This window comes from Syngnathus floridae, chromosome 9 (genome assembly GCF_059516105.1).
Source record: "Syngnathus floridae isolate MCC-2025c chromosome 9, RoL_Sflo_1.0, whole genome shotgun sequence".
NCBI classification, from domain to species: domain Eukaryota; kingdom Metazoa; phylum Chordata; class Actinopteri; order Syngnathiformes; family Syngnathidae; genus Syngnathus; species Syngnathus floridae.
This window is the reverse complement of record NC_142421.1, coordinates 12777056-12803030: the sequence shown is the minus strand read 5'-3', so window position 1 is coordinate 12803030 and position 25975 is coordinate 12777056. Positions and strand designations below refer to the sequence as shown.

Below are 25975 nucleotides of genomic sequence, written 5' to 3'. Positions count from 1 at the left end.
TCACACGCTGTCTCCTGTTGGTCAGGAAGCTGGTGATCCACTGACAGGTGGAGGCAGGCACCTCGAGCTGGATGAGCTTCTGTTGGAGGATGTCAGGAGCGATGGTGTTGAACGCCGAGCTGAAGTCCACAAACAGGATCCTGGCGTACTTTCCTGGGGTGTCCAGGTGTTGCAGGATGTAGTGCAGTCCCATGTTGACCGCATCATCCACCGACCTGTTTGCCCGGTAGGCAAACTGGAGGGGGTCCAGCAGGGGGCCCGTGACATCCTTCAGGTGGTTCAGCACTAACCTCTCGAAAGATTTCATGACCACAGATGTCAGTGCAACAGGTCTATAGTCATTCAGACCCGTGATGGCGGGCTTCTTGGCCACTGGAACGATGGTGGAGCTCTTGAAGCACGCGGGCACCTCACACAGCTCCAGGGAACGATTGAAGATCCGTGCAAAGGTGGGCGCCAGCTGCTCAGCGCAGACTTTCAAGCAGGAAGGTGACACGCCGTCTGGGCCCGGTGCCTTCCTGATCTTTTGTCTCCGGAACATCTGGCGCACTTCCTCCTCGCGAATCTGGAGTGCGGGCGCGGCCTCTGCAAGAGAGAGAGTCGGTGACCACGGTGATGGAGGTGTGGACAGAGCAGTTGTGGGGGGATTTCAGACGGACGTCGCCCTCACAGCTCCTCAGCGCGGGCTTGTAGTCCGTGATGGTCTGAATTCCCTGCCAAAGGCTCCGTGCGTCCTTGCTGTCCTTGAAGTGGGTGGAGACCTTGCACGAGAACGCCTTTTTCGCTTCTTTGATGCCCCAGGACAGGTCGGCCCTTGCTGTCCTCAAGCCAGCCTCATCCCCCGCTCTGAAAGCCTCGTCCCTGGCCCTCAGCAGTCTGAGGACAGCCTCTGTCACCCACGGCTTCCAGTTCGCGCGAGTGACGACGGATTTTGAGCGAGTCACATCATCGATGCACTTCGCGATGTAAGAGGAAACAGAGTAGGTATACTCCTCTATGTCCGTCCGATCGTTGTAGGTGGCCGCCTGGTTAAACAAGTCCCAGTCAGTGGTGTCGAAGCAGTCACGAAGTGCATCGGAGGCACCCTCAGGCCACACCCGAACCCGCCTCCGAACCGGCCTGGATGCCTTTACCAATTGTCTGTATGCGGGCAAAAGCAAAACGGTGAGATGGTCAGAAAGCCCAAGATGGGGGAGGGGGGTGGCTTTGAAAGCTCCCTTATGCGCAGAGTAGACTAGGTCCAGGAAGCTGTCTCCACGTGTCGGAAAAGTAACGAGCTGGTGAAGCCTCAGGAAAACAGACTTCAGGTTGGCATGATTAAAATCTCCAGCGAAGATGGTGAAACCGTCAGGGTGCGCTGTCTGTTGTTCACTGACAGCCTGGTACAGTTCACCAAGCGCTGCGATCCTGTCGCCTTCGATGTTGGAAGGCAGGATGTATACCGCGACTAGCAGAATCGCGGTAAATTCCCTCAGCAGGTAAAAAGGACAGCACTTGATGATCACAAACTCCGCAAGTGGCGAGCAGTGCTTACATACCACCACAGAGTCCCGGCACCATTCTTTTCGGATGTAGACGCATATTCCACCTCCTCGCGACTTTCCCCCTCGTACAACGGCACGGTCCGCCCGATAGCACGCTAGCCGCTCCAGATGCACGGCAGAGTCCGGAATGTTGTCAGTCAACCAGGTCTCGGTGAACACGAGTACACAGCAGTTCCGCACCGTCCGGTTCGTAGACCTCAGCAGGCGAACGTAATCCATTTTGTTGTCGAACATTCGCCAGAAGAATGGAAGGCGCCGCCGGGCGAGCTGGGTTGGCCGCCAGCTTGGCCCGGACGCCTCCGCGCTTGCCCCTCTTCTGCCTCCTCGCACACCGTTTCCGACGGCTCCCAACCGGGGGAGGAATAGCGGGCGAGGTCGGCGACGTTTCAGGACGTAGCAGTCCGAGCGCCTTTAATGTCGCCGCTTCAAATTGCTAACAATTTAATTGATTAGATTTGTTAATTTCCGTCAGGTTATCCATATGTCAAGCTTTGACACCATCTCCTGGTGAAATTTTGAAACTACTACATGTTTTGGAATAGCCGATGTGCCTGGGCCAAATTCAATATCTAATTTTACACCATCTTGTACCACCATGTCACTTGACAAGACCTAATTTAGACATCTATTTTAGGTCTATAGCGGGGATGAGAACGGCAAATGAAAAAAAACACTGAAAAGTAGCCAGGGTCTGGGGGCCGGATGCTCCACTGGGGGGGCCGGATGCCCCCCCCCCCCCCACTTGCCACAGTGGCCCAGGGGCTGCAGGCTCCCATTGGAGGCTGCAGGGGCCACAGGCCCCTATTGGGGGCAACAGGGCCCAAGGCCCCCATTGGGGGCTGCAGGGGGCCAGGGGCAATGCCCCGGAGGGGGCTCAGAGGGCAAAGCTCCCTGGAAACTCCTGGATTTTAGCAGTATAGCAACCCCAAAACCAATTTCAACAGTTTTGTTAAAAAAAATAATTCCTGCTTGGTGGGCTACCAAGGTGAATGTAATACAGTCAAGCCTCGGTTTTCGACCACAATCTGTTCCAGAAGGCGGTTCGAGAAGCAAATTGGTCGAATTCCGAATCTATTTTTCCCATTACAAATAATGGAACATTTATTAATCCGTTCCAAGACTTTCTAAGCATTTTTTTCATTTGCGCATTTTTGTCCAATCGCGCAACTGCAGCGCACCGCCGAACGCGCAACCGTAGCGCGTCGCCGACCGCACAACTGCACCGTGCTGGCTAAAGCTTTTGCTGATTAAGCAAATGAGTAGGCAAATGATGTGATGAAAGTAGCGCCAAAATGCTGCCGAAAATAAGGCGGCTGTTCTCGCCACCAGCTACCAGCCGCCCCCCCCATATGAAAACAATTTTCTCAACGGATCTACACGATTCACGAAAATGATACTCCCGATGGAAAAAAACACGGAAATCCGCGGATCCGCGAAGATTCTCATCCCTGCTATAGAATAACCTAAAATAGATGTCTATTTTAGGTCTACACATAGACCTAAAATAGATGACAAAACTAAATCATCAAATATGAAATATTAAACCCAAAACCATTCTGTAAATTCTATACATAATGTTCTGTACATTCGTACATTCTGTACCGTCGTGTTGCTTTATTTTAAACAACCATTGATCCATGTGAAGTGTGGTTATTTCTGTGACTTGATTTTTGGTCTATCGAATAACCTAAAATAGATGATAAAATAAAATCCATCAAATATGATCATATTAAACCAGAAACAAGTTGTGTTGCTTTGTTTTAGACAACCATTGATCAGTGTAAAGTGTCATTGGGACTGTGGAATAACGTAAATTATACGTCAAAATTAAATCCATCAAATATAAAATATTAAACTCAAAACCATTATGTAAGTTGTGTAAATAATGTACAGAAGTTGTGATGCTTTGTTTTAAACAACCATTGATCCATGTGAAGTGTGGTTATTTCTGTAACCTGATATTAGGGGTATGAAATAACCTAAAATAGACAACAAAATTACTGACCTAATTTAGATGTCTATTTTAGGGCTATATATAGACCTAATTTAGATGTCTATTTTAGGTCTATAAAATAACCTAAAATAGACGTCTATATCAGGTTACAGAAATAACCAATTCACATTTACGGTGGGGGGACGGGTCCTGACTGTTGTTTGTTTCTATGCACCAAACGGCAGCTCAGAGTACCCACCCTTCTTGGAGTCCCTGGAGGAAGTGCTGGAGAGCGCTCCTTCTGGGGACTCCATCGTTCTACTGGCTTCAACTCCCACCTCCGGCAGAGCTTTTCCCACGTCCCGGGGGAGGCGGGGGACATTCAGTCTGAGTGGACCATGTTCCGCGCCTCTATTGTTGAGGCGGCCGACCGAAGCTGTGGCCGTAAGGTCGTTGGTGCCTGTCGTGGCGGCAATCCCCGAACCCGCTGGTGGACACCGGCGGTAAGGGATGCCGTCATGCTGAAGAAGGAGTCCTATCGGGCCGTTTTGGCCTGCGGGACTCTGGAGGCAGCTGACAGGTACCGGATGGCCAAGCGGAACGCGGCTTCGGCGGTTGCTGAGGCAAAAATCCGGGCGTGGGAGGAGTCTGGTGAGGCCATGGAGAATGACTTCCAGACGGCTTCAAGGAAATTCTGGTCCACCATCCGGTGTCTCAGGAGGGGGAAGCAGTGCAACGTCAACACTGTTTACAGTGGGGATGGCGTGCTGCTGACCTCGACTCGGGACGTCGTGAGTCGGTGGGGAGAATACTTCGAAGACCTCCTCAATTCCACCTACACGCCTTCCATTGAGGAAGCAGGGCCTGGAGACTCTGAGGCAGATTCTCCAATCTCTGGAGTCGAAGTCACTGAGGTAGTTAAAAAACTCCTCGGTGGCAAGGCCCCGGGGGTGGATGAGATCCGCCCGGAGTTCTTAAAGGCTCTGGATGTTGTGGGGCTGTCATGGCTGACACGCCTCTACAACATTGCGTGGACATTGGAGACAGTGCCTCTGGATTGGCAGACTGGGGTGGTGGTTCCCCTCTTTAAGAAGGGGGATCGGAGGGTCTGTTCCAATTACAGGGGAATCACACTCCTCAGCCTCCCCGGTAAGGTCTATTCAGGGGTGCTGGAGAGGAGGGTCTGTCGGGAGGTCGAACCTCGGATTCAGGCGGAGCAGTGTGGCTTTCGTCCTGGCCGTGGAACAGTGGAGCAGCTCTACACCCTCGGCAGGATTCTCGAGGGTGCATGGGAGTTCGCCCAACCAGTCCACATGTGTTTTGTGGACTTGGAGAAGGCGTTCGACCGGGAAGTGCTGTGGAGGGTGCCTCGGGAGTACAGGGTGCCGAGCCAACTGATAAGGGCGGTTCGGTCCCTGTATCACCGATGCCAGAGTCTGGTCCGCATTTCTGGCAGTAAGTCGGATTCGTTCCCAGTGAGGGTTGGACTCCGCCAAGGCTGCCCTTTGTCACCGATTCTGTTCATAATTTTTATGGACAGAATTTCTAGGCGCAGCCGAGGCGTTGAGGGGGTCCGGTTTGGGGACCTCAGCATCGCGTCTCTGCTTTTTGCAGATGACGTGGTGCTGTTGGCTTCTTCAGGCCGTGATCTCCAGCTCTCGCTGGAATGGTTCGCAGCCGAGTGTGAAGCGGTCAGGATGAGGGTCAGCACCTCCAAATCCGAGTCCATGGTCCTCGATCGGAAAAGGGTGGAATGCCCTCTCCGGATCGGGGATGAGATCCTGCCCCAAGTGGAGGAGTTCAAGTATCTTGGAGTCTTGTTCACGAGTGAGGGGAGGATGGAGCGCGAGATCGACAGGCGGATCGGTGCAGCGTCGGCAGTAATGCGGACCCTGTACGGGTCCGTTGTGGTGAAGAGAGAGCTGAGCCAAGAGGCAAAGCTCTCAATTTACCGGTCGATCTACGCTCCTACCCTAACCTATGGTCACGAGCTATGGGTCGTGACCAAAAGAACGAGATCCTGGATACAAGCGGCCGAAATGAGTTTTCTCCGCAGGATGTCCGGGCTCTCCCTTAGAGATAGGGTGAGAAGCTCGGTCATCCGGGAGAGACTCGGAGTAGAGTCGCTACTCCTCCACGTTTAGAGGAGCCAGATGAGGTGGCTCGGGCATCTTATCAGGATGCCTCCTGGACGCCTCCCTGGGGAGGTATTCCGGCATGTCCCACCGGTAGCAGACCCCGGGGACGAACCAGGACGCGCTGGAGAGACTATGTCTCTCAGCTGGCCTGGGAACGCCTTGGGACCCTCCGGGATGAGCTGGATGAAGTGGCTGGGGAGAGGGAAGTCTGGGAGTCCCTCCTAAAGCTGCTGCCCCCGCGACCCGACCCCGGATAAGCGGAAGAAGATGGATGGATGGATGGATGTTGCCGCTCAGACATTAGGTACATCTGAGCAATCTCGTCCTCCATGGGCGATATTACTCTAGTGATGAGACGATTAAACAGAGCACGAAGACATTGTATACAACAACATCCATACAAGGTGAGCATAGCAGCAAACACTGCAACTGATGGTAAAATTGAGGACACAAGGGCTTTATACTTCCCAAAAGCAGTCATCCACTTGTAGTGCTCTTTCATCCTCGTGTTGAGGGATCGCAGGCCTGCAATCGCCTCCGTCAGGCTCCCATCAGGGGCGGTGTCGTTCTGGATGAAGGTGCAGCATTGTTCTCTGAACATTGCGCAGACCCCTCCTTTCTCAGACAACAACATATCAAGAGCATTGCGGTTCTGGATTGACATTAGGGAAGGCGTGGCTAGCTGTTCATGCACTGCCTCAAGCCCCGCTTGTGTCTGTTCGCCCAATTTCTGCATGTTGTAATGGATGTTATTTATCCTGTCTACGTTCTTGTTCATCGTTCACCAGCAGCAAATGGAGGACTCCCATCCCGCTGCAATTTGGTCAATTAATTCTTATTAATCAGGAACTCCTCTAGGGACTCCAATTGCATTAATTTCGGTCAGATCATTGTCGCCTCTCGAATTTAAAGATGTTTTGGTTTTTAGCAGCTTTTTTCCCAGATCTTGGCATGTTAATACATATACAATTTCGCTTGACTACATTCTCTGAAAGCAATGGCTTCTTTTTTCTTTTTTCGATGGATATTATATAGAATGCTCTGTCACACATTTCACAATCCAGTATATGTGACAGATTTCACACAATCATTGGTCAATGGCAACGGTACAACATAAAGAATCGGTCACAAGCCCATACATATGACATATTCAATTTTTTCTATCTTTGCAGCTTGTTTTGCCATTAGCAATCAGTTGTTTCTTTTTTCAGTTACTCTTAATGAGAACGTGGTTTGTTCTTTTTGCCTTTTAAACATTTTTCTCATGCAATCTGCCAAATTTTAATCATTCTTAGTTTCCCACTTGGTTTCAAAACATGGTAATCTGTATTGTCGCCCAAACAATTTTTTATACGGGGTTAAACCCACAGTACTTGTAATATTTATGTACAGTTTGACCAGGTCTAAACATTTTGTCCATGATCTTCCAGTTTTTTCCATGCACATTTTCACACTTTATACCAATCCTGTTATGAGAATTAATTTCTGAAATCCCATATGTCGGTATTATTTCTTTACATAACGTTTTTGCCACTATTAAGGCATTCAGTGTTTTTGTTGACGCCAATTCAAACCATTTTGAGAATGCATCTATTATGACCAGGCAGTATAACCCTGTGGATTGTGTTTAGCGCATGTTAAACAAGCTCTACAATTTTTTTTTTGTTTTGAAAATGTTTTGAATATGAATCAAATCTATATATTCTATAAAGCTGACTGACCTGCCCCACTATCCCTCCTCTTGAGCCATGTGACACACACCATGGCTCAATATTGCTGCCCATTTGTATAGGTTCTTTGGTAGGATAGGTCTGTCTTCTGGTCATTTATAGATGCCATTCTCTAATCTTGCCCCTCTTTTAGTCCATAATTGAATTGCAGTCTATGGACTTTGTCGTTGCACATCTTTAAAAATGTTTCAGTGATTTAATCTGCTTCTTGTGTGTATAAAATTTGAAGTGTCTTTTGCGCTGCAGCTTTGCGGTTCTGTCTGCAAGCTTGTTACCTCTTGAAACCTTATCAGTCTCGTGTGTGTGTGTACTGCACACGTGCATATAGCTACTTTTCGTGGCAATTGGACTGCTTCCACAACTAGCTTAACAAGTAAATGGATGGCCTCCCCGAATGGGGAGCGACTCAGCTAGCAAATGATTAGACATTTTCACTTTCTTGTAGTTTCTTTATTTACTTTTCAATCGTTTTTCCATCGTTTATCACAAAAATCTTAAAAATTTGAATACAAATCAAAATGTATGTTTTATTTTACTCAATTGTATGATTTAGAGAATCGATATGTCATAAACTGTTGTATTACTACATATGATTTCATCATCATTTAATTTGACACACCTTTTAAAATGCTTTTCAGTGTCGCAGTGCACACTTTCTGCGTGTGTAACCGGTTGTTTCAACTCGTGTTCCTCATCCTAATTTTTCCTTTCTCAAGGTGACAACCCAATCCACTAATCGAAAAAATAAATAAATAAAAATCAACAAAATAACTGCCAATAAATTAATATAATTGTTAATTGTTGTTGTTTCTTAACTTTAACTAACTCAGTCGCTCTCTTATTCTCAAATGTAAAAACTTGTACAGACTTGACACAACCAATCGACTGTTTCTTCTAAATTTAACTTTGAAATGTCGTTATTTCATAATTTTGCTTCATCCAATTCCAGAAAGCAAGTTCTCTCCATCTCTCAAATTTTGTTTCATCAGGGCTAGGCATTAATGCAGTGTGGACCAGTTTCTGCCCACAAAAAATTGCTTGCCTTTTTTCTCTCACTCCCTCTTTCTATCTGTCTTGGGCCGAATGTGTAGCGTCCTGCCATAAATCACTGCTGCCATGGCCCAACTGTTTTCCTAAGACCCACAGGTACACATACATTAGTATTTTAATGAGTATTGCAAGCATGCCCCTTGTTAGATAAATTGTATATATATGTTATCATGCGTTCCCTAATGAGTACTTATTAATAAGATTATTGCACAGAATGCTTGCTGTTTTGCCTTGCAGACGTCCACCAGTCAACAACAAGTCAAACGATGCTGTCTGGAGCTTCCTGACCTTCTACACCTCTGGAAATCCAAGAAAGTTGTTGATAGCGCAATCCATTTTGTTGATGTCTGCACGTGGCATTCTGTCCTTGCATTCTTTTCTCATGGCGTCTTGTCTGTGACTTCTTGTTTCACATAGCATTTTGTCCTTGCATTACTTTCATTTCTCATGACATCTTGTCTGTGACTTCTTGTTTCACATAGAATCTCGTTTCTTCTCTAATGAGACAAAGCCCACGCCTTCTCCCCACCTATTAGGGGCTAGTCTCACATTGTGGGTAGGGCATTCCAAATAAAAAGAGCGAAGAGTGCAAACAGATTTTTAGTGTAGTCAGATTGCTGTAAATCTGGATGCACTCCTCGCGAGAAAAAACTCAATATTCTGCCTCACTTGTTTTGTCTGCTGATCCTTTTCTTTTATACAGATATTCAGTCAGAGAAAATACCTGACACCCCTCTCTCGCCTATTTGCAAACTGTTTAACATTAGTGCTAGTGATGTTTCAGTTTCAATCATGCACGTTCGCTGTTGGTCATGCACCCTTTGCTCATCAACATTTGATCTTCCCTTGTTTTGCCTCAGTTCTCAGTTGACCTCTCCCGGGGGGGACCCAGCCCCGCCTTTGCGGACTCCTCGGCACAGCGCCCCTGGACGAGGGGGTGGGGGGTCAGCGTATCAATGTTGACGCCACGGTCTGGCCAGGCCCGCGCGTCCTGCTGGCCCTCACCCCTGCCGGCACAGCGCCATTCCACGCCCGGAGCCCACCGGGCCCCCTCCTTTCTTGAACATTCTCTGATCCATGCTGTCTTCCTCCTCACACGCCTGCACCCACACAGGGTGTGCACATAAACGCACACACACCAAGCGCGCACACAACCGCACATTCACACACACATCTGCATGCACGCACGCCAATACACAACGCGCACACAGAGCTCAGACGAACGACGACAGACTGACACAAACTTTACAGAGATTATGCACGAACGCAGAACACACAGACGAAGGGATTCGGATCCATCTCTCATGTAGCTTCTTTGCCACTTTCTTTCGGTCAATGCCACTCACGATTTGCGCTTCCACATCAGCATCCATTCCTTCAATCTCACTCACACACACTCATATACACACCCACCCATGAGGATCCTATGCACGCGCACACACGCACACCAGCATAAAGGATGAACACACCTTTTTGTTCGTCTTGCTTGTCTGATTTATTCTCTATTTAACATTCTCCATTACTGATCTCTTCCATAGAACACACATCTCACTTACACACACTCCCCCCAATTTGGTTGCTCATTTTGGATATTTTAGCGGTCTGATCCCTCACAGGAGGAACTGTTACCACCGGATACTTTTTGAGGAGGCCTCACTTCTCCTCAGGGATCTCAAAAACACCCCAGCTATTTGAATACGGTTGTCACCGCACCCTTGTCCGCCACGACGAAGCATTAGGTTCCTGACCTATCCTTAGTACGCGTAAGTCCCTGACTTTACCGTACACGTTACACACGTAAGTTCCAAACTTATCCACCGTATGTATCTTAACTTCTTGTACACCTTATTTGATCTGAACGACAGTCTCCTCTTAAATTTCCTCTTTCAATTTGCAGAATTTCGACTTCTAGTAACAGGTATTCTGCTTACCTTATCAGTGGTGAGCGCTCAGGGCTGAGGAGACGTCGTACCAGCTCAACGTTGCGTGACAGCGCATGTCATAACGGTTCACCGACCGGGAGACAGTGTCCCTGACAACTGTCCGGTGTCCTGGATACAGACCACGAGTTGTCAATTACCCTTCTCTTGACATCACGTCAGGGTCACCAAGAAATTGTTAGGCTACGGATTTTAGTTATTGATCTGACTCCAAATTGCGATCAACACTTAACACATGAGTCTTTATGTCCTAATCCACACAGTGGCGCACCTAACAATTTTGCGAGTTCATTCTGTCAAAGCGAAGACCAGTTGATCAATCAGACCGAATTTACCGATTGTTTATTCCTGACAAAGCAAGCTAATACAGGCGCCTGGGTCCCGGGTCCCTCACACTAAAACTCGTGTGTTCTTGTGACCACCAAGAGACAACACATTCTTCCGGGTTGCCCAGTTATATAGAAACACAATATGAATATTCAAACATGCAAAACATTGTGTGATGATTGATTGATGGCCATCTCCTCCCCGTCTGGGTGTTATCGCTGAGTGCAGCTGTCCGGCCTCAGCTGTCTGGCGGTTGGGTCTTCCCCGCGAAGCCAGACCACCAGGACGGGGAGTTACTCTCGTTTCTCACCGGCCTTGAGGTGATCTCGTCAGGTACTCCCTGTCTGGGCCGATGATACATCCTGTTGCACAACACTTCAAAGAAAACAACTTCGTGCAGTGGCCTGCACATTTCCTTACCACCCACCATGCGACCACACAAGCACAGCCTCTACTGTAAATTATATTGATGTGATTATATATACATATGTCTAAGGCAGCCTCAATAAAATATGTTTGCAAACTGCCAAAAGCACATATCCCTTCAGCATACAGGAGGGGAGGGGCGAGCACACAGACAGAAACCAAGACAACCGACACATAGTGGAACGGCTGGGGACAAGACGTGACAGGTACAACATAAAGAATCGGTCGCAAACCCATACATATGACATTTTTTTTTTTTTTTTCTGTCATTGCAGCTTGTTTTGCCATTAGCAATCAATTGTTTCTTTTTTCAGTTACTCTTATAGTTACCTGAAACCGATTATCCACATACATTCTAGATATATTCATCCCATTCTTTAACATCTACAGCGGTTGTTGACAAAGTACACATATAAACATCATACTTTCATGGCAGTCCAGATCCAACACAGCAGATCATCCTGCAAAGGTCAAATTGATCTCTTAAATTGATACAATGCAGCATCATTTTTGGGAGTGATCTATATAAGTTGCCCACTCATCACTCACTTCCGCTATCTCCTCTTTTTATTTTGGGTTGGCCTGGTTACATGAGGCGTTGCTACACTAAAGGGAGGGGAGATCTTGGCTGTAGCAACGCTGATTAGCTAGCTAACAATGTTGTGTGGTGCGAGGCTGCATGGCCTTGGCCGATTCGTGACCCCAGGAATGCAGAGTCTGTTCTTAGGTGGTTGGCAGCCTCGTTCTCGGCTGCGTTCTCCAAACCTGGATGCCGTGTCCCTGTAAAACAATGTTCTAGACTTTCTTGCTACGTTTCACACAATAATAATGATGAGTAAATAATCAGATACCTCACGTGCATACACTCCAACAAACGTTAAGTAGATGTGAGATAACTTGCATGAAGTCTACTTAAACAAACATTGAGTAAATATGGGATAACTTAAAAGCTGTCCCGGTCAACAACAATTTATGAATAGAAACTACAAGGTATAAAAGACAAAGAACTTCTCTTGAACTAAACAAAGAACAAAGGTGTTCTGTTCATAACTAGTGAGGGGCTCTCACAGATAAGAAAAGTATAATAACTCCTTAAAGCTAGACATATATGTTGGCTTGAGCGAAGATATGAGACCTCCAGTTCAGGCCGACCAGCGCTTTTGCAAAAACAATTATTCTAACAATAATAACATGCATTTACCATCTATAAAAAATGCTAGACATTGCAACACATTTGCAAAATAAAAATAAATTGTAAATTAAAATACAGATACACTTTAAGATGTACATGTACCAAAAACATGTTTCAGAGTCCCCTGATTTTGCACAAAAGTGCAGTGCAGGAACAATACTGTAAGTATGCCCAAAGGGAAAACAAGTTACAATCTTAAATATGAAGTTATGAGAATTCTGCTTTGAGACATAGTATCCTGGATTTGAATGAGTGTTACAGCGCCAGAGGGATAAGTTGTCTCTCAACTTGAGTCACAGGTTCAGTCCTTTGTCCCTGGTGTGATTTTCAAGTGTCTTTTAATAATCTACAGAGTTAAATGATAGATAAATTACTGTCTCATTTCCTCTCTGAGCAGTTGGCATGAGAGCTGATATAAAATTCCGCAACGCACTATCTACTATTTGCTTTTCTTTTGTCCAATTGCGTACGTGATTACTACTGATTAATACTCAAGTATTTGGTGGACTGGCTTCTTTTTTTAAAGGCTCTCAATATCGTAATGCATCTCAATTTTAAGTCTGTGAAGGCTAAAATTCTTTTTGTCCTGAGTTTTACGCTTTTTCTCCGAATGACTTTGCCATGCCTGAACAAATCTTTGATCAGTTGTCTTGTCAAATGTATTTTTCTTCTGGAACCAATATGTTTCAACAAAATTGGTAATCACTTTTAATTGTTCCTCCAAGTGTTTTCTCATCTCATGCCCAGTGCATTTCATCTGATCAATCTCTTTTTTTTCAATGTTTGTATCCTTCCAGATTTTTCGTAGGCACTCTCTTTGAGAGGTATGGCTCGCTGTAGAAATATCTTGTTTGGCCAGTGATGTATGTATGTTTACAAGTCTGCTCTCATTCGCCTCCTGGAGAATGGCCTTTGCTTTTTCTAGTGAATATAGCTTCGTTATTAAGTGAACCTCAATATACTTCAGCTCAGTTCTCAGTTGTTGTGTTTTCTCCATGTCAATTTTCAAGCGTTTTCTATCGACATCAATGTTTGTCTTGATTGAAAGTAAGTTTTCCCTCCCCTTGCTTATTCTGTCAATATGAGAATCAGGATTTTCACGCTTCTCATTAAGTTCTTCTTTTTGTTCCACCATTATCGACAGCGGACAACCCAACTGGTACCTCTGTCTCAAACGCAATTTATTTTTACCTGACACTTTGTCAAGCATATTCTTCAATGAAAGTGTCACTGTTTGCACACCTTTCTTGTTTTGCTTTAATTTGATTAATATTTTATGATTACTTTTAATATTTTTTTCATTCAACTCCTGAAGATTTGCCTTTGCTGTTTGTAAAAACTGTAAGGTATTCATCACTTGATCTTGCCATACTTTCAGGTCGAACCGCATTTGTTCCAGCCTGTCCTTCTCCATTGATTGTTCTTCTTTCTCGACGTCAATATTACTTTCCAACAAATCCAAAGTTTCCCTCTCATTGCTGACTCTGTTCAAGGCAGAATCCACATTTTCTCTGTTCTCATCAAGTTCTTCTTTTTGTTTCACCACACTTGACAGCAGACTTCCCAGCTGGATCCTTTTTCTCAACAGTAGTTTGCGATTAACTGCTACTTGGTCTGTCATTTGGTCAAGGTCTGCTAGTGTGTTCTTCATAGCTAATGATATTTTCTGCATGCCACACTTGTTAATTTCTATCTGGAGATTTTTCTCATAAACGCCTTCAAGTTTCTTGTCATTTTCCTCCTGCAAGTTGACCTTCACTTTTTCTAGTAAAGAAATGTTAGCTGCGAAATGATCTTCCCTTGCTTTCAACTTTGCATGCCGTAGTTCTATCTCATCTTTCTCGATAGTGAGTCTTCTTTTGTCTTCTTCAATATTATTTTTCTTTGAAACAAATTTTCCCCTGTCATCAGTGAGTCTTTCTGTAGTAGCATCAATGACTTTTTGGTTCTCCTTAAGTTGTTCTCTTTGTTTCACCATGCTTGAAAGCAGACCATCTTGCCGGAACCTTTCTCCCTGCAACAGTTTGTTTTGATTTAGTATTTGGTGTGTCACTTGATCAAGGTCTTTAACCACCTTTTTCAAGGCAAGTGTTTCTTTCTGAATGGTTTCCTTATTCGTATCAAATTTAAGTCCTTTCTTGGATATGTTTTCAAGCCTGCTCTCATTCGCCTCCTGTAGATTGGCCTTTGCTTTTTCTAGTGAATGTAGCTTAGTTATTATGTGATCCTCACTCAACTTTAGCTCAGTTCTCAGTTGTTGTGTTTTCTCCATGTCAATTTTCAAGCTTTTTCTATCGACATCAATGTTTGTCTTGATTGAAAGTAACTTTTCCCTCTCCTTGCTTATTCTGTCAATATGAGAATCAAGATCTTCACGCTTCTCATTAAGTTCTTCTTTTTGTTCCACTATTATCGACAGCAGACGACCCAACTGGTACCTTTGTCTAAAAAGCAATTTGTTTTTACCTGACACTTGGTCTGTCACCCGTTTAAGGTCTACAAGCATATTCATCAATGAAAATGTCACTGTCTGCACACCTTTCTTGTTTTGTTCGAATTTGATTAATATTTTGTGATTGCTTCTAATATTCTTTTCATTTAACTCCTGGAGATTTGCCTTTGCTGTTTTTAAAAAATGTAAGTTATTTATCACTTGATCTTGCGATACTTTCAGGTCAGACCGCATTCGTTCCAGCGTGTCCTTCTCCATTGTTTGTTCTTCTTCCTCGACGTCAATTTTACGCTCCAACAAATGCAAAGTTTCCCTCTCATTGCTGACTCTGTTCAAAGCGGAATCCACATTTTCTCTGTTCTTATCAAGTTCTTCTTTTTGTTTCACCACACTTGACAGCAGAATTCCCAGCTGGATCCTTTTTCTCAACGGTAGTTTGCGATTAACTGCTACTTGGTCTCTCATCTGGTCAAGGTCTGCTAGTGTGTTCTTCATAGCTAATAATATTCTTTGCATGCCACCCTTGTTAATTTCCATCCGGAGATTTTTCTCGTAATTATCTTCAAGTTTCTTGTCATTTTCCTTCTGCATTTTGACCTTCACTTTTTCTAGTAATGGAATGTTATCTGCTAAATGGTCTTCCCATCCTTTCAGCTCTGCTTGCTGTTTTTCCATCTCATCTTTCTCAATATTGAGTCTTCTTTTGTCATCTTCAATATAATTTTTCTTTGAAACTAATTTGTCCCTGTCATCAGTGAGTCTTTCTCTAGTAGCATCAATGACCTTTTGGTTATCCTCAAGTTCTTCTCTTTGTTTCATCATGCTTGAAAGCAGACCATCTTGCCGGATCCTTTCTTCCTGTATCAGCTTGTTTTGATTTAGTATTTGGTGTGTCACTTGATCAAAGTTTGCAACCATCTTTTTTAAGGCATGTGTTTTTTTCTGAATGGTTTCCTTATTCGTATCAAATTTAAGTCCTTTCTTGGATATGTTTTCAAGCCTGCTCTCATTCGCCTCCTGGAGATTGGCCTTTGCTTTCTCTAGTGAATGTAGCTTCGTTATTAAGTGATCCTCACTCAACTTCAGCTCAGTTCTCAGTTGTTGTGTTTTCTTAATGTCAATTTTCAGGCTGTTTCTATCGACATCAATGTTTGTCTTGATTGAAAGTAACTTTTCCCTCTCCTTGCTAATTCTGTCAATATGAGAATCAATATTTTCACGCTTCTCATTAAGTTCTTCTTTTTGTTCCACCATTATCGACAGCAGACGACCCAACTGGTACCTCTGTCTCAAAAGCAATTCGTTTTTACCTGACACTTGGTCTGTCACCCGTTCAAGGTCTACAAGCATATTCTTCAATGAAAGTGTCACTGTCTGCACACCTTTCTTGTTTTGTTCGAATTTGATTAATATTTCATGATTGCTCCTAATATTCTTTTCATTCAACTCCTTGAGATTTGCCTTTGCTGTTTGTAAAAACTGTAAGTTATTTACCACTTGATCTTGTCGTACTTTCAGGTCAGACCTCATTTGTTCCAGCCTGTCCTTCTCCATTGTTTGTTCTTCTTTCTCGACGTCAATTTTACGCTTCAACAAATTCAAAGTTTCCCTCTCATTGCTGACTCTGTTCAAGGCAGAATCCACATTTTCTCTGTTCTCATCAAGTTCTTCTTTTTGTTTCACCACACATGACAGCAGACTTCCCAGCTGGATCCTTTTTCTCAACAGTAGTTTGCGATTAACTGCTACTTGGTCTGTCATCTGGTCAAGGTCTGCTCGTGTGTTCTTCATAGCTAATGATATTTTCTGCATGCCACACTTGTTAATTTCTATCTGGAGATTTTTCTCATAAACGCCTTCAAGTTTCTTGTCATTTTCCTCCTGCAAGTTGACCTTCACTTTTTCTAGTAAAGAAATGTTAGCTGCGAAATGATCTTCCCTTGCTTTCAACTTTGCATGCCGTAGTTCTATCTCATCTTTCTCGATAGTGAGTCTTCTTTTGTCTTCTTCAATATTATTTTTCTTTGAAACAAATTTTCCCCTGTCATCAGTGAGTCTTTCTGTAGTAGCATCAATGACTTTTTGGTTCTCCTTAAGTTGTTCTCTTTGTTTCACCATGCTTGAAAGCAGACCATCTTGCCGGAACCTTTCTCCCTGCAACAGTTTGTTTTGATTTAGTATTTGGTGTGTCACTTGATCAAGGTCTTTAACCACCTTTTTCAAGGCAAGTGTTTCTTTCTGAATGGTTTCCTTATTCGTATCAAATTTAAGTCCTTTCTTGGATATGTTTTCAAGCCTGCTCTCATTCGCCTCCTGTAGATTGGCCTTTGCTTTTTCTAGTGAATGTAGCTTAGTTATTATGTGATCCTCACTCAACTTTAGCTCAGTTCTCAGTTGTTGTGTTTTCTCCATGTCAATTTTCAAGCTTTTTCTATCGACATCAATGTTTGTCTTGATTGAAAGTAACTTTTCCCTCTCCTTGCTTATTCTGTCAATATGAGAATCAAGATCTTCACGCTTCTCATTAAGTTCTTCTTTTTGTTCCACTATTATCGACAGCAGACGACCCAACTGGTACCTTTGTCTAAAAAGCAATTTGTTTTTACCTGACACTTGGTCTGTCACCCGTTTAAGGTCTACAAGCATATTCATCAATGAAAATGTCACTGTCTGCACACCTTTCTTGTTTTGTTCGAATTTGATTAATATTTTGTGATTGCTTCTAATATTCTTTTCATTTAACTCCTGGAGATTTGCCTTTGCTGTTTTTAAAAAATGTAAGTTATTTATCACTTGATCTTGCGATACTTTCAGGTCAGACCGCATTCGTTCCAGCGTGTCCTTCTCCATTGTTTGTTCTTCTTCCTCGACGTCAATTTTACGCTCCAACAAATGCAAAGTTTCCCTCTCATTGCTGACTCTGTTCAAAGCGGAATCCACATTTTCTCTGTTCTTATCAAGTTCTTCTTTTTGTTTCACCACACTTGACAGCAGAATTCCCAGCTGGATCCTTTTTCTCAACGGTAGTTTGCGATTAACTGCTACTTGGTCTCTCATCTGGTCAAGGTCTGCTAGTGTGTTCTTCATAGCTAATAATATTCTTTGCATGCCACCCTTGTTAATTTCCATCCGGAGATTTTTCTCGTAATTATCTTCAAGTTTCTTGTCATTTTCCTTCTGCATTTTGACCTTCACTTTTTCTAGTAATGGAATGTTATCTGCTAAATGGTCTTCCCATCCTTTCAGCTCTGCTTGCTGTTTTTCCATCTCATCTTTCTCAATATTGAGTCTTCTTTTGTCATCTTCAATATAATTTTTCTTTGAAACTAATTTGTCCCTGTCATCAGTGAGTCTTTCTCTAGTAGCATCAATGACCTTTTGGTTATCCTCAAGTTCTTCTCTTTGTTTCATCATGCTTGAAAGCAGACCATCTTGCCGGATCCTTTCTTCCTGTATCAGCTTGTTTTGATTTAGTATTTGGTGTGTCACTTGATCAAAGTTTGCAACCATCTTTTTTAAGGCATGTGTTTTTTTCTGAATGGTTTCCTTATTCGTATCAAATTTAAGTCCTTTCTTGGATATGTTTTCAAGCCTGCTCTCATTCGCCTCCTGGAGATTGGCCTTTGCTTTCTCTAGTGAATGTAGCTTCGTTATTAAGTGATCCTCACTCAACTTCAGCTCAGTTCTCAGTTGTTGTGTTTTCTTAATGTCAATTTTCAGGCTGTTTCTATCGACATCAATGTTTGTCTTGATTGAAAGTAACTTTTCCCTCTCCTTGCTAATTCTGTCAATATGAGAATCAATATTTTCACGCTTCTCATTAAGTTCTTCTTTTTGTTCCACCATTATCGACAGCAGACGACCCAACTGGTACCTCTGTCTCAAAAGCAATTCGTTTTTACCTGACACTTGGTCTGTCACCCGTTCAAGGTCTACAAGCATATTCTTCAATGAAAGTGTCACTGTCTGCACACCTTTCTTGTTTTGTTCGAATTTGATTAATATTTCATGATTGCTCCTAATATTCTTTTCATTCAACTCCTTGAGATTTGCCTTTGCTGTTTGTAAAAACTGTAAGTTATTTACCACTTGATCTTGTCGTACTTTCAGGTCAGACCTCATTTGTTCCAGCCTGTCCTTCTCCATTGTTTGTTCTTCTTTCTCGACGTCAATTTTACGCTTCAACAAATTCAAAGTTTCCCTCTCATTGCTGACTCTGTTCAAGGCAGAATCCACATTTTCTCTGTTCTCATCAAGTTCTTCTTTTTGTTTCACCACACATGACAGCAGACTTCCCAGCTGGATCCTTTTTCTCAACAGTAGTTTGCGATTAACTGCTACTTGGTCTGTCATCTGGTCAAGGTCTGCTCGTGTGTTCTTCATAGCTAATGATATTTTCTGCATGCCACACTTGTTAATTTCTATCTGGAGATTTTTCTCATAAACGCCTTCAAGTTTCTTGTCATTTTCCTCCTGCAAGTTGACCTTCACTTTTTCTAGTAAAGAAATGTTAGCTGCGAAATGATCTTCCCTTGCTTTCAACTTTGCATGCCGTAGTTCTATCTCATCTTTCTCGATAGTGAGTCTTCTTTTGTCTTCTTCAATATTATTTTTCTTTGAAACAAATTTTCCCCTGTCATCAGTGAGTCTTTCTGTAGTAGCATCAATGACTTTTTGGTTCTCCTTAAGTTGTTCTCTTTGTTTCACCATGCTTGAAAGCAGACCATCTTGCCGGAACCTTTCTCCCTGCAACAGTTTGTTTTGATTTAGTATTTGGTGTGTCACTTGATCAAGGTCTTTAACCACCTTTTTCAAGGCAAGTGTTTCTTTCTGAATGGTTTCCTTATTCGTATCAAATTTAAGTCCTTTCTTGGATATGTTTTCAAGCCTGCTCTCATTCGCCTCCTGTAGATTGGCCTTTGCTTTTTCTAGTGAATGTAGCTTAGTTATTATGTGATCCTCACTCAACTTTAGCTCAGTTCTCAGTTGTTGTGTTTTCTCCATGTCAATTTTCAAGCTTTTTCTATCGACATCAATGTTTGTCTTGATTGAAAGTAACTTTTCCCTCTCCTTGCTTATTCTGTCAATATGAGAATCAAGATCTTCACGCTTCTCATTAAGTTCTTCTTTTTGTTCCACTATTATCGACAGCAGACGACCCAACTGGTACCTTTGTCTAAAAAGCAATTTGTTTTTACCTGACACTTGGTCTGTCACCCGTTTAAGGTCTACAAGCATATTCATCAATGAAAATGTCACTGTCTGCACACCTTTCTTGTTTTGTTCGAATTTGATTAATATTTTGTGATTGCTTCTAATATTCTTTTCATTTAACTCCTGGAGATTTGCCTTTGCTGTTTTTAAAAAATGTAAGTTATTTATCACTTGATCTTTCGATACTTTCAGGTCAGACCGCATTCGTTCCAGCGTGTCCTTCTCCATTGTTTGTTCTTCTTCCTCGACGTCAATTTTACGCTCCAACAAATGCAAAGTTTCCCTCTCATTGCTGACTCTGTTCAAAGCGGAATCCACATTTTCTCTGTTCTTATCAAGTTCTTCTTTTTGTTTCACCACACTTGACAGCAGAATTCCCAGCTGGATCCTTTTTCTCAACGGTAGTTTGCGATTAACTGCTACTTGGTCTCTCATCTGGTCAAGGTCTGCTAGTGTGTTCTTCATAGCTAATAATATTCTTTGCATGCCACCCTTGTTAATTTCCATCCGGAGATTTTTCTCGTAATTATCTTCAAGTTTCTTGTCATTTTCCTTCTGCATTTTGACCTTCACTTTTTCTAGTAATGGAATGTTATCTGCTAAATGGTCTTCCCATCCTTTCAGCTCTGCTTGCTGTTTTTCCATCTCATCTTTCTCAATATTGAGTCTTCTTTTGTCATCTTCAATATAATTTTTCTTTGAAACTAATTTGTCCCTGTCATCAGTGAGTCTTTCTCTAGTAGCATCAATGACCTTTTGGTTATCCTCAAGTTCTTCTCTTTGTTTCATCATGCTTGAAAGCAGACCATCTTGCCGGATCCTTTCTTCCTGTATCAGCTTGTTTTGATTTAGTATTTGGTGTGTCACTTGATCAAAGTTTGCAACCATCTTTTTTAAGGCATGTGTTTTTTTCTGAATGGTTTCCTTATTCGTATCAAATTTAAGTCCTTTCTTGGATATGTTTTCAAGCCTGCTCTCATTCGCCTCCTGGAGATTGGCCTTTGCTTTCTCTAGTGAATGTAGCTTCGTTATTAAGTGATCCTCACTCAACTTCAGCTCAGTTCTCAGTTGTTGTGTTTTCTTAATGTCAATTTTCAGGCTGTTTCTATCGACATCAATGTTTGTCTTGATTGAAAGTAACTTTTCCCTCTCCTTGCTAATTCTGTCAATATGAGAATCAATATTTTCACGCTTCTCATTAAGTTCTTCTTTTTGTTCCACCATTATCGACAGCAGACGACCCAACTGGTACCTCTGTCTCAAAAGCAATTCGTTTTCACCTGACACTTGGTCTGTCACCCGTTCAAGGTCTACAAGCATATTCTTCAATGAAAGTGTCACTGTCTGCACACCTTTCTTGTTTTGTTCGAATTTGATTAATATTTCATGATTGCTCCTAATATTCTTTTCATTCAACTCCTTGAGATTTGCCTTTGCTGTTTGTAAAAACTGTAAGTTATTTACCACTTGATCTTGTCGTACTTTCAGGTCAGACCTCATTTGTTCCAGCCTGTCCTTCTCCATTGTTTGTTCTTCTTTCTCGACGTCAATTTTACGCTTCAACAAATTCAAAGTTTCCCTCTCATTGCTGACTCTGTTCAAGGCAGAATCCACATTTTCTCTGTTCTCATCAAGTTCTTCTTTTTGTTTCACCACACATGACAGCAGACTTCCCAGCTGGATCCTTTTTCTCAACAGTAGTTTGCGATTAACTGCTACTTGGTCTGTCATCTGGTCAAGGTCTGCTCGTGTGTTCTTCATAGCTAATGATATTTTCTGCATGCCACACTTGTTAATTTCTATCTGGAGATTTTTCTCATAAACGCCTTCAAGTTTCTTGTCATTTTCCTCCTGCAAGTTGACCTTCACTTTTTCTAGTAAAGAAATGTTAGCTGCGAAATGATCTTCCCATGCTTTCAACTCTGCATGCCGTAGTTCTATCTCATCTTTCTCGATAGTGAGTCTTCTTTTGTCTTCTTCAATATTATTTTTCTTTGAAACAAATTTTCCCCTGTCATCAGTGAGTCTTTCTGTAGTAGCATCAATGACTTTTTGGTTCTCCTTAAGTTGTTCTCTTTGTTTCACCATGCTTGAAAGCAGAACATCTTGCCGGAACCTTTCTCCCTGCAACAGTTTGTTTTGATTTAGTATTTGGTGTGTCACTTGATCAAGGTCTTTAACCACCTTTTTCAAGGCAGGTGTTTCTTTCTGAATGGTTTCCTTATTCGTATCCAATTTAAGTCCTTTCTTGGATATGTTTTCAAGCCTGCTCTCATTCGCCTCCTGTAGATTGGCCTTTGCTTTTTCTAGTGAATGTAGCTTAGTTATTATGTGATCCTCACTCAACTTTAGCTCAGTTCTCAGTTGTTGTGTTTTCTCCATGTCAATTTTCAAGCTTTTTCTATCGACATCAATGTTTGTCTTGATTGAAAGTAACTTTTCCCTCTCCTTGCTTATTCTGTCAATATGAGAATCAAGATCTTCACGCTTCTCATTAAGTTCTTCTTTTTGTTCCACCATTATCGACAGCAGACGACCCAACTGGTACCTTTGTCTAAAAAGCAATTTGTTTTTACCTGACACTTGGTCTGTCACCCGTTTAAGGTCTACAAGCATATTCTTCAATGAATATGTCACTGTTTGCACAACTTTCTTGTTTTGTTCGAATTTGATTAATATTTTGTGATTGCTTCTAATATTCTTTTCATTTAACTTCTGGAGATTTGCCTTTGCTGTTTTTAAAAAATGTAAGTTATTTATCACTTGATCTTGCAATACTTCCAGGTCAGACCGCATTCGTTCCAGCGTGTCCTTCTCCATTTTTTGTTCTTCTTCCTCGACGTCAATTTTACGCTCCAACAAATGCAAAGTTTCCCTCTCATTGCTGACTCTGTTCAAAGCGGAATCCACATTTTCTCTGTTCTTATCAAGTTCTTCTTTTTGTTTCACCACACTTGACAGCAGAATTCCCAGCTGGATCCTTTTTCTCAACAGTAGTTTGCGATTAACTGCTACTTGGTCTGTCATCTGGTCAAGGTCTGCTAGTGTGTTCTTCATAGCTAATGATATTCTTTGCATGCCACCCTTGTTAATTTCCATCCGGAGATTTTTCTCGTAATTATCTTCAAGTTTCTTGTCATTTTCCTTCTGCATTTTGACCTTCACTCTTTCTAGTAATGGAATGTTATCTGCTAAATGGTCTTCCCATCCTTTCAGCTCTGCTTGCTGTTTTTCCATCTCATCTTTCTCAATATTGAGTCTTCTTTTGTCATCTTCAATATAATTTTTCTTTGAAACTAATTTGTCCCTGTCATCAGTGAGTCTTTCTCTAGTAGCATCAATGACCTTTTGGTTATCCTCAAGTTCTTCTCTTTGTTTCATCATGCTTGAAAGCAGACCATCTTGCCGGATCCTTTTTGCCTGTATCAGTTTGTTGTTATTTAGTATTTGGTGTGTCACTTGATCAAGGTTTGCAACCATCTTTTTCAAGGCCTGTGTTTTTTTATAAATGGTTTCCTTAATCGTCGCAAAATAAAGTCCTTTCTTGGATATGTTTTCAAGCCTGCTCTCATTCGCCTCCTGGAGATTGGCCTTTGCTTTCTCTCGTGAATGTAGCTTAGTTATTAAGTGATCCTCACTCAACTTCAGCTCAGTTCGAAGTTGTTGTATTTTCTCATTTTCGATTTCATTTATTTTACTTTTGATATCAATATAACACCTCATTGCACACGACTTTTGCACTGTGTTTCTTACTCTTTTCATGGCAGCATCCACTGTTTGTGTATATAATATATAATTTTTGTGACTGAAATCTTCAACACAATTTTCATGTATGTGTATACACATTATGAATTTCTTCAATTTTTCTTTGAAGTCTTCATCTTTTGTAAGCATTTCATTGTCAAAGTTATTTAGCTCAGTTTTTAACACAATTTTTTTAAATAAGTGTTTAATTTGCTCTGTTCTTTGCTTAAGATGTAGTGCCCAACCCTTGAGGTTGTGTGTCTTGCTACTCAAGTCATTGAATGAGCTGCAAATAGTTTTTGTATTGATTCTGAGGTCACACATTGTGTTTTCCAATTCATTGAGTGTTTCATTCAATAATTCTTTTTGCTTTAGAAAACTAATTTGTCTCTGTATATCTGCCTTATTTTGTTTCATGTCACACATGATCAATTGCAGATCATTTTTTCTTTTCTTTACGTCTTGTGTTATTTTCTTGAAACCACACATTTCCTTTTTACGTTTAATTTCTAAACATATGTGTTCCACTTCACATTTGATTTTACTTGTGATTCTTGGGTGTCTAATCATCTTTTGCTTGATGTCATGAATTATTTGGGACAGATATTCACAGTGCGTTCTCATAATTGTATGCACCCCTATGCATTTATGAATCCCGTCACACTTGTTTTCGCACTGATTAGGGTTGTTTGTGATAACAGAGATAGTAGCCTTTTCCTGGCATTTTTTTATATTCTGTTTTAAGATCTCCAAACGATCCAAGTCTTTGGTCAACACCTCCAGTTGGCAATTTAGGTCTTTTTGCAATTTTTGTGTCCACCTTTTTAGTGATTTCTTCTCTAATTTTAACTGAGCATCTTTCAGTTTATTTTCTTGCTGTATTCGACTGACTCTTCTTAAAAGATTTAGATAGCCTTTCTGTTTGATCTCCATTTGAGATTTTAACATTTCAATCTCTTTGGTTTCTTTTCTCACACATTCTAGTACAAATTCAAGGTCTTTTATTAGTATTTGTATTTCTTTCCTGATGTCAAGCATTTCATTAATCTTGTTTTGTGGTTCATTTTTTTGTTCCTCTGGATGTTCAGTTTTGGTTAATTTGTTATGTGGTTCATATTTTCGTTCCTCTGGGTTTTCAGTTTTGGTGAAAACAATTTGTAAATTATGTTTAGTCTTTGGCCTTTGCAAATTATTTAGATCAATTACCAGTGCGTTTACCTCCTGAATTTTTTCCTCTATGGTCTCCATAGAATGTTGTATGGTCTTTCTCCGTTTCTCATCTTTTACCTTGAGTTCACATGCCTCATTTTCAGCATGTTCCACTTCTCTTATGAATTCTGTCATGAATATTTCTTCAGTCATTTCCATTTCTGTTTTTTTTGTGTCATCCGATGTAACTGTTTTGTCATTGACTTCTGTGCTTGCTTGCGGGTCTTCTTTAGATGTAAACACAGATTTTAGTATTTTAATGAAAGTGTCTTTATAGTTCCATCCGCCAAACTGAGGGTTCTTCAAATTCAGTTTGTCCTGTACAAAATAAGAATGTTGTTTTGTTATTTGTCGTTCAAGGTTTTCTCAACATTAAAGGGAGGGTAAAACAAGGAGTTTCATTTTTCAATAACTAGCCCAGTTTGTTTATTATTTTTTCATCAGGAAAATGGAAAAAGTTAGCATTTTCTACTTTATCCATTCATTTGGATAAATAGTAAAACAACGAATGCCTTTAAAAACACCCACTTTTAATGAGGAATAGGGCCACACACCCCTCCCCTCCAGGTCTTAGTTGATGACATCACTGAAGGAAATTATTACTATCGCTTAAAACAAGCATGTCCAAAGTCTGGCCCGCAGGCCAAATCCAGCCGCCGGGTCAGATTTCATACAGCCTGCAGCTTCGGTCTTATAACGTAATATTTATGGCCCCGCTGCACTGTCAAACTGAATAAAAAAAATACATAAAAATCATGAAACTTGAAACTGTAATTCCTCCTTTTACCAAAAGGTGGCAGCACCACTTTTATAATATCAGTCTGCATCCATGCGGCAAACCACTCTCCGCTCATTTCTGCCTTGGCGACTGCAAAGAAAACGAGGAACGTTGACATCTAGGGTTGTAGCTGTCAAGAGAGATGGGAATTACAATATTCTTTCACTGAAAATCAAGACAAATGTGTTTGTCTAATTTGTAAAGAGACAGTTGCCTTGTTTAAGGATTTCAACCCAAAGAGACACCATCAGACTAAACATGCTAACACCTACGACAAACTAACAGGGAGTGACCGTGC

At 42.0% G+C, this 25975-nt stretch overlaps 1 protein-coding gene across 6 annotated transcripts in view; it reads right to left on the bottom strand.

Moving 5' to 3' along the window:
- tspan14 (tetraspanin 14) overlaps window positions 1-25975 on the bottom strand; it is a 94480-nt gene that overhangs the window by 31823 nt on the left and 36682 nt on the right. For 5 of the 6 annotated variants that reach the window (XM_088385432.1, XM_088385434.1, XM_088385433.1 and 2 more), the window contains one exon: window positions 10661-25217. The exons of the other annotated variant lie outside the window; for it this stretch is intronic. In XM_088385432.1, the coding sequence (XP_088241558.1) occupies window positions 12801-25217 (12417 nt within the window). In that variant the 3' untranslated portion in view covers window positions 10661-12800. Of the gene's footprint in view, window positions 1-10660; window positions 25218-25975 lie in introns of those variants that run through there. 6 annotated transcript variants of the gene reach the window in all.